Source organism: Chlorocebus sabaeus, chromosome 15, assembly GCF_047675955.1.
Source record: "Chlorocebus sabaeus isolate Y175 chromosome 15, mChlSab1.0.hap1, whole genome shotgun sequence".
Lineage (NCBI taxonomy): Eukaryota > Metazoa > Chordata > Mammalia > Primates > Cercopithecidae > Chlorocebus > Chlorocebus sabaeus.
In genome coordinates, this window is record NC_132918.1 from 9,648,971 (window position 1) to 9,668,006 (window position 19,036).

A 19,036-nucleotide genomic window follows, 5' to 3' on the forward strand; every position below is an offset into this window, starting at 1 on the left:
CTCAAGCTCTACTTCCAGGCCTTTTGGAAAAAATGTATCCTTTTTCCTCACTTCCTGTTTTCTCTCTTCATTGCCTTTTTGGCTCCCACAGCAATGCGTTTGTGGCTGTGTTGGCACTGTGGATATTTTTAAGAAGAAAGGACATGGAACCAAAATATTGTCAAAGAATTGAGAAGCTTAGTATTATAAGGGAGAGTCAAGCTTAGTATTATAAGGGAAAGGGGCATATTAAATACAATAAACAAAGCATTCAGTTCACCATTTACCACGCTTACCGCAAGGGGCACAAGCAAAAACTGCAACATGTATCTCTACGTGTAAAAATTCATTCCCAGGAACATCATAAAGGAAGGGTAAAGTCCTGGCCCCATCGTTTTTACTGCAAAGAAGTCTTTAAATGAGTATTTTCTGTGGCAATTTTATGGATCTCTCAAGATATCACATTTTGTTTTCTTTAATTGTAAAAAAATTCATTCTTATTTCAAAAAGCACTCCCAAGTGTAAAGAGAAAAGCATAGATCATGCACAGCCTCATCTCCAAGAGAAAAAGACTTTTAGTATTTGGTATATATCCTTCAATATTTTTTCTTACAAATATACAGCACACAATTGTATTAATAAATTTTAAAAGAGAACCAGTTTCTTTCCAAAGGATAGTTGCTGTTACTTTCTTGCTTCATGAATTATCCCCATTCATTCTCTGGTATCTATATTATCACTTTTTTTTTTCCCTAGTTCCTTCTTCTTGAATTATAAACATGATCAATATCTTTACAATAAGGGAAGGAGGAAACAGTTATACATTTCCCAGTATTCTTTCCCTATACTTTCTATCTTTTAGCTATCATTCTTACTCCTGCTTTCCATTTCCATTCAAGATTTCCTGGCTGGCTGCAGTGGTTCACACCTGTAATCCCAGCACTTTGGGAGGCTGAGGTGGGTGGATCACCTGATGTCAGGAGATCTTTCTATCTTTTAGCTATCATTCTTACTCCTGCTTTCCATTTCCATTCAAGATTTCCTGGCTGGCTGTGGTGGTTCACACCTGTAATCCCAGCACTTTGGGAGGCTGAGGTGGGTGGATCACCTGATGTCAGGAGTTTGAGACCATCCTAGCCAACATGGCTAAACCCCATCTCTACTAAAAATACAAAACATTAGCCAGACGTGGTGGCACATGTCTGTAATCCCAGCTACTAGGTAGGCTGAGGCAGGAGAATCGCTTGCACCCAGGAGGTGGAAGTTGCAGTGAGCCAAGATCATGCCACTGCACTCCAGCCTGGGCGACAGAGCAAGACTCCTTCCCCGCACACCACCCCCTCCAAAAAAAAGAAAAGAAAGATTTCCTATAGAAAGATAAGTCTTTTCTCACTATCTTCCTACCCTCACCACCAATGTATTCAATAATTTACTCTAACCTGGCTTCCATCTTCACCACTTCTGTTCCTGAAGTCATTAATGACTTCCAAAATGCCAAATACATTGAAAATTTGTAGTTCATATCCTTATTTAACCTCTCATCAGCATCCGACACTATCAGAACTCTGTTTCCTTTCACTATGTTCTACCAATTCGCCACCTGCACGGTGACCACTCCTCTTCCTCATGATTTACTGAGTTCTTTCCTTTTGCCTTAGTCCTCATCTCTTCCTTCTCTGTGTTTTCTTCTTTGGTGAGCTTATCCACTCCTGCAATTTCAATCATCCCTAGTGATCTTTACGTACTACCCTTATCTCTCTTCTCAGATACAGACACCTATATCCAAATGGGTGACTGGATCTTTCCACTGGGATGAACTTTCCAAAGACACCACAAACTCAGCAAGTATCTTTTCAGCACATTTTCTTCTTTTTCAACCCTTCTCCTTCTCATTGACACTCAAAAGAGAGATTAGATCAAAGTCTTCAAGGAAAAGCAGATATGAGGAAATCACCTTTTAGGACAGGGAAAATCTGAGCAATTTTGCAGCTGTGGGAAGGAAGGTGGTAAAGAAAATACTGAAGACAGGCAAAAAACAGGATAGGAACTGAGTCCTGACAACCATGAAGAAAACAGTAAGAAGGTCTTTTCTTCTTGTAGCTATATTTTATATTGTGTATGTGACATGTGCTTTAATAAATTCATATCTACTATGTATCATTCATAGCAGCATTGATTTTTTAAAATTTGAATTATTTACATGCAAACCTTTATATTTATTTTGACATCTGTAGTTAGGCAAAAATTGCAATTAGGGCTAATTTGTACAATTAGCTAAATCGAGTGTTCCTTTTCCCTTTCAAAATGTTCTTTATATATTCCATTCCTAATGAGTATGAAGAATCCTTTTAATTCAATTCATACACAACTAGTATTTTTCAATTAAAACCCTTACTTTTAAGAAATTAATATCCTGCAATGAACAGGAGTTACTTCATTTTTCAGATCTCTAGCCCGTCAGATTTCATGGTTGTGTTACTTACTTGCAAAATGTTCCTATATGATACATTCCACATCTGTGGCCATTATATTGTCTTTCTTTTTTTAATTTTTCTTTATTTTAGAGACAGGGTCTCACTCTGTCACCCAGGCTGGAGTGCAATAGTGCGTTCATAGGTTACTTCAGCCTCAAACACCTGCACCCAAGCGATCCTCCCCCTCAGCCTCCTGAGTAGCTGGGTCTACAGGCACACGTCACCATGCCCAGCTAATTTTTTGTATTTTTTTTTTTTTTAGTAGAGATGGGGTTTCACTGTGGTCTCAATCTCCTGACCCTCGTGATCCACCTGCCTCAGCCTCCCAAAGTGCTGGGATTAGAGGCATGAGCCACCACACCTGGCCACTAATTTTTTTATGGAGACGAGGTTTTGCTGTGTTGCACAGGCTAGTCTTGGACTTCTGGCCTCAAGTGATCCTTCTGCCTCGACCTCCCAAAGTGCTGGGATTACAGGCTTAAGCCACCACACCTGGCCTATATTTTTCTATAGATGTTCCAAGTTTAATGCAAGTGTATTTAATTAAAGTAAACAAACTCATCTTTCTGTTTTACCTTTGTGGAGGAGAGAGCAAAGGGGTAGGAAACAGGAGGTAGGGTTAAGGAGAGATGGTAGAAGTCTGTAGAGAGGAAAGATTACCAGTTAGGCTCAATGTTCTTAAGAAAGTTACTCATCTAATGCAAAGTATCAAAAAAGTTATCAGCATTAACAAAGAACTAACAGAGATACGTCTCCTGCAGGTCAGAAAGGATTCAGAAAGGTGTGGAAAGATGGGAGATACTGTGTTTGGGGTTTCAGAGATTGGACACGTTATCCTGAGCTGAAAGCTTCTTATGGGGGTGAGGCACCATCAGCAAAGAAATACTATTTCCTTTCCCTCTTTCCTCACCTTTCCCGCCTTGGGTCCTTACCATTTTAGCTCCACTGCACTAATGCTCCCTCCTCGGCTGCACCCAGGGCAATGGTGCACAAAGTCGGCCATAAATGAGCAGCATGCTAAGGCCAGGTGGACAGGGGCCTAACCTTACTGCCTCAGTGGAAATCCTCAGCTCCAGTGTCTTGCCACTGAAGGTGGGAGGAGCACAGGAAGTGATTGCCCTGTGGCTTCTCCTCCCACAGAAGCCCTGCCCCCTCACACTTGGACGGTGGAGAGATTAGCTTTCTATTTCCTTCTAGTTCAGTCCTTTGGCTACTGTGAAAGACCACGCAGAAGCTGTGGACTTGCTTTTTTGTGCTTGACAAAAGTGCATAGATAGAAGACAGGGATTCCCGGCTGGGAGGAGGGAGGAGAGCTGAAGATCCCTGCCTGGGCTGGCTGAGCTAAGCAGTCAAAGTGGGAAGCTGAGTGCTTGAAAGAGGATTATGCTCGCACTAGAAATAAGCAGTAAGTGAGTGAATACCATTATGGCTTAGAAAAGGATTAATCCCCCCGGGGTTATGGGGTGAACTAGAAAATATTGCTTAATTCTAGAGTCAAACTGTAAGGCTTCGGCTTTGTGTACTGTTGTGTGCTGTTTGGAGACTAGAGGTTTAAGTACAAAACCAGAGCTCTAAATGCCTCCTCCCACTCTTGGAAAATGCCAGCTTCTATTTAGATTAGTTGGGGGACATAATTTCCTTCCCTGAACTAGCCTCTTCCCGGGAAAATTTACTACTAAATTAGATAAGGAGTTGAGATTGGAGAGGCAGAATTTGGTATTTGCAGAAATTGCAGTTTCGAATGATGTTCTGTGAGTGCTGACATTCTGTTAGCAGTGATTGTCAAGAAAGTTTGGAATAGGTGATTAAAAAGGAGAAATCAAGAGCTTTTATGATGAGGAGGCTGAAGAGTCCATATGCAGAGAAGTAAATTTAAAAATTATATAATTTAAAATAGGTGGATTTTTTAAAACATTAAATGGGAACAACAGTCAAAGAGTATAGAAGTGCATGGATAAAAATTAGTTAGAAAAAGAAATTTTCATTTCAGTGACTTTTTTGTGCTAGCCAAAAATTTCACAATGTTTACAAAGTCAAGACAATGATTCAGGAATACTTCAATTATTGTTGTACATTATTAATGCTGTTGCTGGGCAAGATCTGTGGTTCTCTGGTCAGCAAGTTCTGGCAAGGAAGCCACTGCCACTGGCACAAAGAATTCTGGGATGTCTGACAGTGAAATGGATGGAAGAACCCACATTCCATCTCTACTTAATGTCCTTTTGTCCAGAAACCGGGTCATGCAAATGAGCTACTTGGTACGTATACAGATCAATATTTGCAAAGACATTTCTAAGTGTTTTGCATTAGAGGCTCTCTAGACAATATCTTATGGCAACCAGTGAACAAAAAGAATACAAAAGCAAAGTGATAGGAAGGAAGTTGCTGAAACCAACCTTGTTCTTTTTGTTTTCCATCAATCTTGAAATGGAACCTCAAATGAGGACAAGAATAAAATAGGGAGAAATGCTGTGGCCATCTGTTCTGTTCTGAGTGGCTAAGTTCATTAATATATAAATGAGAATTTGGGTTTTATTTATGCATCCTAATACTTGGAAGACTCAGAAATGTCTTTATTACAGTAAAAAGAAAATCCCCCAAAAATTGGAGGTATGTTTTTGTGGAAAAAAATGCATAATTCTGGTTTTTGAATGTTATGGAGAAAAACTAATAATTGTGCTCACATTGTGAAGATTTATATCATGTTCACTGATGGATATATCTCATCCCCCAATGAGATGAGGACCCTAATATGACACAGTAGATGCAAACATAAGCTTTTCAATTCCCTTAATTCAAGTTGATGTTGATTAATAACTAAAGCAAGAATCTTTAAAATAAATAAATAACCTTGAACTACAGCTGACTATGTAGTGGTTTTTATTTTTCATTTGTTACTGGTGTGAAGACACAACATGACATTTCTAGTATTCTCATCAACCGTTGCATTGGGAGAAAAAAAGGCTCAGACATATTATCTTTCTCCTGTAGCACAAGTGTAAAATGATTGTCATTATCTACATCTTTTTCTAACTTTAGAATTTGTAGATTTTGCTATGGAGGAAATAGATGGAGAGTGGTCTTTGGGTCAAAATAAATTATGACAAAATGCCAAAAAAGTGCATTTAAATGAACTCTTAAAATAGTCTGTCCTCCAACTTTTCAAATACCTAATTTTGTAAATTATTTTATTTATCTCTTTACAATTATTTCTGAGTTGGGTTTTCCAATGTTAGTATTCATCTGAATTGCAAGCAAATGTTGAAAATCTGAAGATTCATTATCTGAGTTGCATAATACTTCTATTATTCTTAAAAAATATGTAAGACATTAAAAAAATACATTGAATAGTTGGAAGTCTTGAGTATAAAACTAAATTAATTTTCAATCTTTAAGAAAAATGTGCTAGGATTCTTCAAAGAATTGCTTATTTATCTCAAAGTGTTAAAGAATCTTTTCTGATACAACAGGACTAAAAAGAGAAGCATAAGAATATTGAGAAAACGATTAAAAGTATAAGTTGGATAGTGGAGGCTAAGCAGATATTGTTAAAGAATAATGATAAGACAGCAGTTTGACTATAAAAACATTTGCTGTTGTACATGAGCGATTTGTATAAAGAATGATGCATTATGACTGGTGAACAAGGCTAAGACTTTTATCTTTAAAAATATTAAGTAGGAATTAAGATTGTTAATGGATAGAAACTAAATGATCATTTAAAATTATTCTTTCACAAGAAAAGTAAAGAACAAGGATATGGAAAACTAAGCAGTGATGAAGACCTCGAAATAATTGTTGATCAAAAGCAGGTAAGTGAATACTTACATACATTTTCTACTGTTATACTGTATATTTTGATGACTAAAGCCTTTTGAGTGTTCAGCCCTTCTCTGGCAGCTGTGTTAGCCTGTCTGACTAAAGCCTGCATAACAAGATTTTGAGAGCTGCTAAGCCGCCCCATACAATGCCTCTGATCTACTGACTTTTGCCTGATGCCAACATGCATGTTCTATATGTATGAATGATGGAAATAAAGCTAGAGTAAGAGAACTTTTGGAAAATTAAAGGCATCACTTGATAAAATGAGTCAAAACAACAATGATAATTTGCTTGGGAAAAAGATAAACAATAACAATAAAATATATTACCTTGAAAATGAGAAACACTGCCATTAGTCTATCTTGTGAAACAATGAATTATAGAGAAAGAGAGAAAAAAAACTGAGAACTTTAAGGCATATATATTGCCCAATTTAATTTTCCATATTGTCTGCAATATACATAAAGATGATTCTGAAAACCAAAAGAAGAGGCTATTAATAAAATCTGTAGTACCACCTGTAATTTGAGAAACCTCTAGCTTGGATGTTATATGGGCCTATAAGGTGAAATGAAAACTGCTTAATAGAGCATGAACAATGACATACCAGGTAATGGAAAGTTTCCAACCCATGCCACTGAATTGGCACTAGCCCTTAACATCTCTGTTAATTATCAAGGAGACAAGATAACTGCACATCTATTTAATGCATAAGTGGCACAGCCTCTGAGAGCGATGCAAAAGCTGTAGAGAGAGAAATAATTCAAAGAGATCTGAATAGATTAAGAGATTAGAAAGAAAGCAGTCAGTAATTTACAGACAGGCATCTGAATTTGCTCAGTTTCCTGATCATGCAGTTTGTTTTGCATCATAACAATTGCATTCTGGGAGCTATTGTACATATTTCTGAAAAAAGGAAAAATGACCATCAGAAGGTATCAACCAGAAATAATTGACTTAGAGACTTGCTTATTAGGCTTGGAATAACTGAGGTAACTGAGATGGTCTTCTGGAAAAACTTGCCGAAACATCTCTCCACCAAGGTGCAGAATATATTGATTTTACAGCACTCACTCAAAATGCTTCCGAGTTTTTCTTGTCATTGCCCTCCTGCTCCTGTGTAGAACAGGGTAGGGAATGTGTGGAGTGCCATGTTATCAGTTAAGTTAATAAGGTGAGTGGAGCTGTAGCCCATGTGCTCTACTGGGCTATTAACTGTTACTTTATGCCAGATTAATTACTTAGGGCATGCAATCTATGTTTGATCCCACCCATAGACTGGGATTCTGATCAAAGGACTGGACCCACCTGGCAAATGAACTAGTAAAATAAACCTGGGTATATTATGAGAATACATATATGTATACATTTCTCTAATAAAATGAAAAATTAGTTATTTTCTTTCTTAATCATATAGAAGTTAAATTCTTATTTTTTCCTTCTTCTTTGCTGTCTTCCTACCCCAAAGCTTTTCTTTTCTTTCCTTCCTTTTTGCCTAAATCTTTGTGTTTTAACTGAGTTTTGGTGTTCAGAAAACTACAAAGTTATACTTTGAGATCCTTGTGATGAAAAGCCAAAGGAAGCCATGTTCTTTTTTCTCATGATACCTTTGACAAAATTTCTATTGTTGTGACTAAACACATTTTACTAATTGTTAAGGAATCTTAAAGAAAAGAGAGAAAAAAGAAGAGAACAAAACCTTCCTGCTTCTTCAGAAAGTAGCACTTTTATTACCTGGATCAAATGAGGGTGGATTCAATTTTCTCAGAGTCACTGTTTGCCTCTGTAGTTATCACATTTCTTCCAGTGCCATTGCACGAGTTGGTACTATTTGGCAGTGACTCAGCTTTGCTGAGTTATTCATGTCAAAACATGTTTCAAAAGATGAGTAATTATGAATATGAGTTGGCTTTGGTGTTTGCTGTTGGCAGAAAGAGTAGTCCTTTTTTTTGAGAGATTTATTTGGTGTTGATGTTGTGAGCAAATCCTAGGTTGAAACAACGACAGTGATGATATCTAAAAGTAAAATATCTGGGGAAACACTGTAATTAGTCTTTATAAAGCTATAAGAAATTATCTCAAAGTTTAAGAGGTCAACAAATTAAGCATGTGTGTATGTATATGTACATTTGTTTTTCAGAAATTGAATATTGCTCCATCTCATAGATATGAGTTATACATATATGATGACATTATACATATATATGTATTTTATATGTATAATAAAATTACAACTCTATAGCATTATGGAGGAATCTTTATGTTCAGTTTATTCTTCCTATATCTTTTCAAAAACATGGTAGAAATATATTATAGTCAATCTTCATATAACTGCAGGTAGCTTTTTCAGTAAGCGGTGCCAAAAGAAAATCTAAAGAGGATAAATAAAATAATTGGAGTTCTGCAATGGGCAGAAGTCTCCTAATTTCTTTAAATCCGTCATTCAGAAGCTGTCACTCTACAAATGCTGTGTAAGCTATATGCCATTTTATCAGTCATATGATTTGCAAATCTTATACTTCCATGGAAAGCCCACAGTCTTGCTTATATAAGCAAATTAATAACAGAAGCAGCACCGTGTATGTGGATTTTGTTCTTCCTGGCTGCCTTCACTCAAGGAGGTAAAAGATGATTTCTGTTTTATTTCAACATGGAAAAAAAAAAAGTGTATTTTGGAAATGTGTAAGGTTCTATTCTTTAAAGACTATGTTGTTTTCCTCTCTTTGTGAAATTGTATTGACAAAATTTATTTGGGATATGTATAAAAACATTTCAGAGAACACTTAAATGAGTGTTGATGTCCTATGGTAAAAAGTGCCATATGATACACACACACACACACACACACACACACACATACACAGTCATTTAAATAGAAATGTATCACACTAGGGTCAGAGTCCCTATTTTCCACCAGAAATCTCCAAGGTTTTCAAACTTTAAGCATAGAAGGTAATCAAAGGGAATGTATTGAATTAAAACCTTAATGCCTCCAAAACCCAAACATTTGCCATAAAAATAATATAACTAATTAGTAAATGCTATGTTTGGCTTTGTAAAAAAAAATATTAAAAGACAAATTTTAAACATCTATTATGGCATATTTTTATTATTTGTGAAACTATTCCTTCCTAAATGGAGGAAAGGAGGGTCTTGTTCAGGTTTCACGTACACATGAATTTCCTTCTGAAGTTACTGAGATTTCAGGTGTGGGAGTAGATAGTCAAGTGCCTTGACTTAAGGGATTAAAAACATTAACCACTTTGAGTCAATTCATTCTATTATAAATTACTATTTTTAGTTACAGCCAACTTAATTCAAGGTTTATGATAAGCTGGAGCTAGATAACAATTTTTAAAAATGTTTTCAAATTCCAAGTAGACTTAAAGGAGGTAACAGAGACTAATAAATCTATGGACTATTTTGGTTATATGATGGATACAGTTACAGGTTCATGTATTGTAAAAATGGGTTTAACAGCATGTTGTGGATTTACTTGGTTATAGGACTCAAAGTTGCAGTTGCATAACCCTTAGTGCAAGTAGGTTGGGAAATGTCAAATTTCAGCCAGTTACAGAGGGAACAAGTATATCCAGGTCAGAGCAACAGTTCTCAAGCTTTAGCTGCCTTAGCATCCCCAGGAGGGCTTGATATAACATAGATTACTGGGTCCACCCCTGGGGTTTCTGATTCTGCAGGTCTGAGATGTGTGCGGCCTGAGAATTTGCATTTCTAAGTAGTCAGCTACTGCTGCTGGTTCCAGACCACACTTTGTGAATCACTGGGTCAGAGAAAACAACTAACGCAGTTTTAAAAGAGGAAAAAAATATGTAACTTTTGATAAATTTAACATTCTTCAACCTGGCATTACCCAGGGATCTAAAAACTGGAATTCATAAGCATTTAACGTAATAACAAGACCAGAAAACAAGAAAACCACAGCCATTTACAACCAAAGGTACCTTTAAAGAACCAGGTTTATAGTCTGGCTAAATCCACATGGAAACCTGGTAATCTTGAACCTCTCTGAGCTCAGTTTTCTCATTTTCAAATAAGTTTTCTGATATTGTTTGTAAGATGATCCTCTGCTCTTCCCACCTCCTAGAGTTTCTCTGAGTTAAAATATGTAAAAGTGCTCTATAAAGTGTATATCATTTATGTCATTTTAATTAGCTAGGCGTCACCACTTCACTCCCCACCTCCCTTCATCCCCAGTTTAGCAAACAGGAACTTTGAGATCCAGAAAGCTGAATGAACTTGCCCAACTCCCTGGTTAGGTGCAGAGAGAGCCCTAGAAGCCAACTCTTTGTTCTGCCATCCAGTCCCATGCTCCTTCTGTCACCTCACATAGCTCTGTATCATTGTTCATTACTGATCATGCTAGAAATGGATTAAGAAACTGTTTTGTCTCAGTGCTCTAATTATATAAAATAACCGTCTACTAGAAAGTATCGTAATTGGTCAACATTTATTTATTTAACCCTCACAGGAATAAACTTCCCCACAAACACTCCTTAACTGTTTACTTCCCTCTCGAGCCCTATGGCTTTGTCAGGAGAAAAATGCCCCTTAAAGCAAGTGTAAATAAAACTAGAGCTAAAAGGTAGTTGTGAAAACCACTTGCCTTTCCTGTCACAACCTCCTCAAGGAGAACCTCTACCAGGCATGAGATGGGTCCTGGGAAGAGACAACACACACTCAGCTTACAACCTTTTTGAGAGTCTCTTTTTCATCTTGTAAGGGAAGCCTGAGCAGAAAGCCATGGACACTAGAACTTCTGTGATCTTTTTCTAATGAAGAAGGAGAGATAAATGATAACCTCACCCTTGTGCCTCCAATAGCTCTTAAGCATTCAAGTTGGATTGCAGTTCTGTCCTAGTGGTTGTTGTGAAAATGGATCCTCAAGAGAAAAATATAGGCCAATATGAAATTAAAATGGAAGAACAAGAAAAACAGATTAACAGAGAAGATACCCAGCTTATCTGGTACTAATAGATAGTGTGATCCTACCAACATCTAAGCAACTAACTTTGGTCTCAGACTCACAGACAGTAAAATGGACGAGGGTAATACGTGTTCCTGCCTTGTTGTGGTAGCCAGCCCCATCTGGTCAATGCTTTCTTGGTCATATCAATGTGGTGACTTAACTTAAATGTAATTCAGATCCCATTTACCCCTGAGGACACTTCCAAAGTATGATATCCTATCTCTTGGTATGAGGTGTAACACTGTCCCTGGGTACCTTCTTAGAACCCTGTATTTGGTCAGAAGGACAGACACCTCCTCTAGAGTTGCAGAAAGGAGACCACCTGCTCAGCCTGCAGATTCTGAAGCATGAAACTCTGAGACATCTGAAGGACAAGGCACATTATGCAGTTGTAGTTGCCTTAATTACACTCACAGCTGACATAGGCTCATTAGTGTTTTCCTCAGGAAAGATTGATCGATGAAAAATAATTGAATGAAAAGAAGCCAGATTTATTTGGGATGAGAGAGACTATTCAAATTTGCTGTCTATCTGAACTCAGCATTGGAGTAAACAAAGATTCACTGTTGCAGTCCAATCAATCCCATCTTGTCTGCAAACTATTTATCATCAATAAGTATTGTACATGGAAGGGGGAAATTTCTTCCATTAGGTTAAATAGAAAAGTTACTAGAGTGAAAGCATAATCACCCTGCATTTTATTCCTAAATATTCCCTATTTGTATCAAGTAATATAAAAACAATTCTGAGTTACTGATAATTTGGAGGGCAAAATTACAGTAATGCCAAGTATCTTACTTTGTATTTTCCTTGTAAACTCACGATGCTGAGTTTGTTTTTTGGTTGGTTTGTTTAGCTTCATGCATTTCAATTTAGTGTACGGATTCTCCTAAGCATCAACGGACTCTAGGAAAAACACAAAGGGCAAGTCTAATATCCTTCATTTTAGAATCTTTACTTTAAAAATCCGATTGTTAAAGTCTGATGGTATAAAGCCAGAAAACACAGAGAGTCACGTATCATAGAGTGGCACAGAGGCTGGCAAGATAGCTAAAGAAAGAATCCATTGCCCTGGTTTCTAGTCTTGGCCCTGCCATTAATAAGCAGAAGACTTTGGAGTAAGTAGTTCAAGTTCTCTGAGTTTCCGTTTCTTCATCTGTACAATGTAATAATAACATCTGCTCAGATGACTGCTGTGAGGCTCAAACGGGGCTGCTCCCTTGTAGAGCCATGTGTCCAGTTTGGCCTCCTTTGGTCAGTCCCAAGTCTAGAATCCAGAGCCACCACTTCTGTGTCTTGGGACTCTTTCCTCTGTAACTCGTGCCTCCTGAATGATGAGTTGGAGATGGATATGGTATCATGACATTTTCACTTTGGTTATTTCCACTGGTTTACTATTAGACATTCTGCATGCCTTCCTTGGAACAGTATTAGATACTCTAGTCTAGCACATTTTCAGTGGTGCCAGCTCTTCTGCCAGGCCATGTGCTTGGCATTGTGAATATAACACAGAATGTGTGTGTGTGTCACTCTTACACAGTGGTTAAGAGCAGGGCCTTTACGGTCACAAATCTGAATGAAAACAGACTATGGCCATATTGTAGCTATTTGGGAAAATTAACCAGCTCTCTGAGCCACAGGCTGCTCTGCTATAAAATGAGGAAAATATCTACTTCGTAAAGTTTTTGGGAGAAATAAATAAGTTCTCGTACATAAATGCCTAGCAAAGTACATGGCATATGGTAAGTGCTTTATAAATGGCAGGTACTGAGGTGAAAGCATGCTGGTAGTTGATAGATAGTTAGACTAAATGGCTATAAGATCCCCTTGGTATCTCATTGTGGTTTGGGTATGCATTTCTCTAGTGATTAGCGATGTGGAGCATTTTTTCATATGCTTGTTGACTGTGTGTATGTCTTCTTTTGGAAAGTGTCTATTCATGTCCTTTGCCCACTTTATAATGGAGTTGTTTGTTTTTTGTGAATCTGTTTAAGTGCCTTAAAGACTCTGGATATTAGACCTTCGTCAGATGCATAGTTTGTGAATACCTTCTCCCATTCTATGGTTGTCTGTTTATTCTGTTGGCAATTTCTTTTGCTGTGCAGAAGCTCTTTAATTTGGTGCCATTTGTCAACTTTTGTTTTTGTTGCAATTGCCTTTGGCATCTTCGTCATGAAATCTTTGCACAGTTCTATGTCCAGAATGGTATTTCCTAGGTTATCTTCCTGGATTTTTGCAAGATCGTGTCCTTTGCAACAACATGGATGGAGCTGGAGGTCGTTTTACTAAGCAAACTAACACAGAAACAGAAAAGCAAATACCACATGTTCTCATTTATAAGTGGGAGCTAAACATCAGTTACATATGGACATTAAGATGGGAACAACAGACACCAGGGCCTACTTGAGGGTGGAGGGTGGGAGAAGGGTGAGGACCAAAAAACTGCCTATCAGGTAAATATGCTTATTATCTGGATAATGAGATAATCTGCGCAACATATCGCCATGACATGCAGTTTACCCATATAACAAACCTGTACATGTAGCCCTGAACCTAAAATAAGAGTTAAAAAAAAAAAAAAAAAAGAAAAAGAAAAAGATGTCATTGGAATTTTAGGATATTGATTTATAATGATTTTAAACAATAAAGTCTAGTCTGGGGTCATGGATGCAAATGCCTTTTCCAATCATCCAGGTCCAGAAATGAGACTAGTAGACTGTGCATAAGAAACATAGGGAGTGAAGGAGTCAGTGGCTACTTGGTGGGAGCTGGACCCAGTAGAGGTGGCAGCACCTACCAGCTTTGGCTGATTGCCACCTTGTTGGGAATGGGCTCAGTCTCATCACACATATGAATTTTTCAAAAAAGGCATTAATCTTTTCTTTTTACATGTTTACAATCTTTTTCTTAATTTTAAATAGTATATAATCAGACAAAGCAGTCTGAGTGTGTATATAGCCCATGGGGTCCAGTTTATGACTTACTATACTCATGAGTCTCTAAAATCCAAGAAGAGTCCTATGTGCTCTCCTCTGTTTCTCTCCCATTTTACACTTTCCCCACTGAAAATTAAACTAACCTAGTTGTTGATCTGATTAAATTAATGGACGTTAAATTATAATTGACACTGGCCTTACGTTCCTTGGGAAATTGAAGTACCTCCAAAGAAAACTAGCCAATTCAAAATGTAAAAAATCCCCATTTGATAAAATGAGTAGGGCAGTTATTTATGAGCAGGAAGTATTGCTGATGTTTCTACCTATGCAGGACTGTGTTTACTGTCTTCTGCTCTTGCCAGGCTAGCCATCTCTGTTAGTAAACAAGGTTCCAGCATTGTTAACCAGCAAGCACACACCTAGCTCTCCTCTACCAGTCCATCTTCCACAATTTTCCAAGCAGTAATGCAACTAACTCACAGGGCTCAGTTAAAAACTGTAATCACCAAGAGAGACATCATGAGTCACCATCTCAAGTTCAACAAATATCTGAAATGCTATTAGGTATCTTTACTTTAAGATATTAATATACAGCCTATGTTCATTACATGCAGCATAAAGAAAAATACTAGACTTTCAAGCTGGAAAAATGTATCGCTGTTAAGTCATTTTCAAATAGCCCATGTTTTCCTTCTTTTTAATCTAATAGAGAGAAGTGCTGGCACAATGTTTAGTCAGTGAGAAAACAAATGCATAATTGAAATGACATGAGGTGACATGTTGAGTGTAAAAATGATGTGATGTATGAAAGTAACAGTCAGAGACAGTAGTACTTAAAATTAGACTCAGCCATTTGGTATAGAACTTGAAAAGAAACCTATTCAGCCTTTTATTGTGGAAGGAGTATTGCAGTACTTATTTATTTTTGCTGTTGATTTTTAAGTAGGTTCATCTGGTCAAAATGAGAACTGTAAATATTAGATCTGGACGGAATTTCAGAAGATACTCTAATCCAATGGATTAAAAAGTTAAAAATTCCATCCCGTGGAACCCATTTCTAGTCACCTTAATAGGGGAAGGAGTGTGTATGTATATGATAATAGTGCTTAAGGAGCAATTTAGGTGTACAGATAAACTTTGATGAAAAGATGTTCTACGAAGCTTAATCATATTGGTTCTGTTATAATCAAAATCAGTTAAGCAAGTCTTGGAGTAAAAAGGTAACTTGACTGCATTCACGAGTTTGCTTCACATCACAGGCAATATTTGAACTTGGGTGTGCAGCCTTTAGTCTTGAGTTCATTCATCCACTCCTATAACTGCCTTTCTAAATTATGATGCTTCCTTTCCTTTCTTCCAAGTGTCCCATGTTGGTAAGATAAGCATAGTAATCAAACCAGAATATTCATTTGAGAAAAGTGTGTATTTCAAGTGCACAGCTAGAAGTCTATTTGTCTGACAGATTTTTATAAAAAGATGTTTATATTAGATACTTCCTAACTCTTCTTAAAATGGTTCTCACAAACTTTGTGACATCTTCCCAGTATCCATCAGGGTACAGATATTAAAGATTTTTAAAGTGAACTTTGAAATCTCCTAAACTACCCTGGGATTAACAAAGTGTTTCCTCCATGTTGACACAGATGGTTTTTCTACAGCTCATCTCTCAGGGCCTCTCCACCTGGTTCAGTTTATCATCTCCCCCTCAACTGGCCATGGAGATTGTGAACCGTATCCACAGTTCAGCTTCCAGGCCCATCCGTTTTGAAGTCAGCTGCCAGTGCTTTTGTCTAATGAACCCTGCAGGTGAACCCGGTGGTTACTGATTGAATCAGCGTCTATTGTCAGAAGGGCTTTGAAAACCAGTTGTGAGCGGAAATATTCGTACCTCCATGATTTATGTTATAAATTCAATTTTATCACTTATAATAATAAAAATGACAAAGGATCAGGAAGCCCATACAAAAATGTTCTTCTTATTTTCATATGTAAACAACAGGAAGAGTTTAGAGGTAAAGTTCCCTTTTTCTCTTCTGACTTTGGACTGAGTTACCCATGCTCTGCCATTGCCCCGACCTTGTCATTCTGTGGCTGCGCTTTTACTTCTCTCCCATCCAGACTTTGCAGTGCGTGTCTTTTCTTCTCTCCTCAGCACCACTCTCTGATCCCTGCCTCTGGAACGTGTCTTTTATTCTGACACTGCATATATAAGGTTTGACAGAAATGCAGTTCTTGCAAACCTGTTTTTTTTAATGCTCCATTGCTTTCTTCCTTTTCTCCAAAACAACTCTATAATTCTGTCATTTCCATTTTTGGTTTAATTTTTCACATGGTTTACCCCCAGTTGGAATGGGTACCACTTCCTTCCTGTCTTGTGATCTAGGAAACACACACACACATACACACACACAAGTGATCATTCAGTACAATTGTTATTTATTCCTCATCGTATTTTTTGGCCAAATGATCTCATTCTTGAAATATATGAATAAGTGACTTATTAAAGAAATGGTGAGAGAATGTACCATCCAGGCTTTGTGCTGGATGTTCTGAATAGAAAAAACATTCATTCATCACTTTGTTTTTTAACAAAATTATCTCATTTGTATAATTTGTGAATAATTAATTAATTTTGTTGTAGAAAAACACTAAGCATAGAAGTTGTTTTCTTCCAGTCAAGGGTTGTTCAATCATCACTTCCCTGCATTCTCAGCTTCTCTCTTTAAACCTTAAATGTGTCCCCAAAATTGACACATAAAATTTTATGAACTATGGGAGTAGTCCCTGAAAAAAATGAGTAATGTTGCATAAGTTGATGGATTTCATTAATCAAACCATTTACTACAAGGTAAAACAAATTGAGCTCATAAACAGGTTAGATACTGTTAAATTTTTAAGCTAAAATGTAAAACTTTGTAAATTCTGCATTTTTTAAAACAAGGAAGTAACTTGTTTTTGTCTAGATGAATGAGCAATTTTACTTTTGCATCCAGATTCCAAGGAACTTGATTTAAAAATCATACCCTTTGGTCAGGACTTTTATGAACAACAGTAGCAATGCCCCATGGACCCCAACACTGCTTGGCTTACTGGTGAGCACCCAATACATAGTGAGGTGAGAGAACTAATGTTTCCCACTGTCTCCCAAATAAAATGCAAACTCCTCCATTGGGCTTACAGGCTGTTCATTGTCATCCAGCCCCTAACTGCCTCTTCGTGCTTATCTAATGTCCCCTCGACTTCATGCCCCATTCATACGGAACACCTTGAAGCATCGAGTGTTTGATATTCTTCCTCCCTTCACCTTTGCTCTTGCTCTTCCTTCTGCCTATATCTAAGAATATCACATACATCACAAATATTTTGACATATCAAATAGAAGTAGAAGATATAGATTGCAAGACAGAAGGCCTCCTCATAGTTCTGACCAAGTCTGGCCCCTTGGAGAATCCAAATTGTGAGAGAACAAAGAGGGAAAGAGCAAGTCCCCCTAGGTTCTGTAGGTGAACAGACTTCTCCAACCTTACAAATATAGGGGAGAAATGACAAGGAAATAAAACATAAAGCCTGCTCTTGAAAAGAAGAGGTAGAAAATGGAGAAACAGAAAAATCTGAGAATCTATTACTTGGAGAAATGTATTATGTCAACAATTTTGCTATATATATTCTAGGCATAGTTGTGGGGGGAAACACATCGTTACACTGAGTACAGTAATACCTGCTATAATTCTAAAAAATAATTGGTCCTTACTCTGCTCTGCTCCCAAGGTATTTCTTCCCACGTGTGAGTGAGGAGGAATAGTGGAGAAACAGCAGAGCCAGGTCAGGGAACGCTGGTGACATTTAGCCTCAGTGTTCGGGGCGAGAGCACTAAATAGGGAATCATATTTTTTTGAAACTGGTCCTGAGAGAACCTATTTGAAAAAAATAATTTCTCATTTTCTCTATTATGAAATAACTTCAGGAGGAAGATAGAATGCTGCTTTTGAAAAAAATACATTATTTTTGATGGAAATGATTTAATCTATTTTATTTATTTTACACAAACTTATTTACAACCTAATTTTTTGGTAGTTGTTTGCTAGGTGCTGGAACACAGAGATGACATAACCATAGTCATGGCCTTTATGAAGCCAGTATGGTTGGACTTACAGTCAACAGACAGTTACAGTCCCCGTGCTGCCATCAGTTGGAACCAAGGGCTCCCAGCAGCATTCAGAAACCTCAGAACTCTAAGAACTAAGATGTACGTTATTACCTCCTTCCCCAGTCATAGTCCAGAAAAAGTTACAAGGCTCTCTAGTGCTCCACGTCTTCCCAGGAGGAGACTTGGACTTTGGGAACAATTACCAAAGATGTTTTTTACAACCTGTCGACTCAAAGAGTGGTTCATGGACCACAGCATCAGCATCACCTGGAGCTTGTTAGCAATTTATACTCTGACCTTCAGACTCTGGAGGTGGGGCCCAGGAATCTGGTTTTTCGTTTTGTTTTTCTTTTTGTTTTTGTTTTTGTGGGGTGTTTTTGTTTTTGTTTTTTGTTTGTTTTGTTTTGAAACAGTCTTGCTCTGTCGCCCAGGCTGGAATTCAGTGGTGCGATCTGGGCTCACTGCAAGCTCCGCCTCTAGGGTTCACGCTGCTCTCCTGCCTCAGCCTCAGGAATCTGTTTTAACAAGCCCTGCAGAAGAATCCTGTACACACTGTGGCTCCTAAGAAGCATTGGTTTATGTTATTCCAGTTTTTGGTGTCAGGAAAGGATCATTTATGCTTTGATAAAGACATTAATTTTTTATTTTCTAGGCCTACAAAAAAGAATAAAGACAAGTTAGATATCTTAAA

At 37.5% G+C, this 19,036-nt stretch overlaps 1 protein-coding gene across 6 annotated transcripts in view; it reads left to right on the top strand.

The window, feature by feature from the left end:
- Nucleotides 1–19,036, top strand: part of PEX5L (peroxisomal biogenesis factor 5 like) — a 249,398-nt gene that overhangs the window by 58,989 nt on the left and 171,373 nt on the right. For 2 of the 6 annotated variants that reach the window (XM_037988531.2, XM_037988534.2), the window contains exon 2: nucleotides 6,194–6,265. The exons of 2 other annotated variants lie outside the window; for them this stretch is intronic. In XM_037988531.2, coding sequence (XP_037844459.1) covers nucleotides 6,194–6,265 — 72 coding nt within the window. Of the gene's footprint in view, nucleotides 1–646; nucleotides 4,712–6,193; nucleotides 6,266–19,036 lie in introns of those variants that run through there. 2 more of the 6 variants (XM_037988532.2, XM_007972016.3) reach the window with 2 other exon arrangements.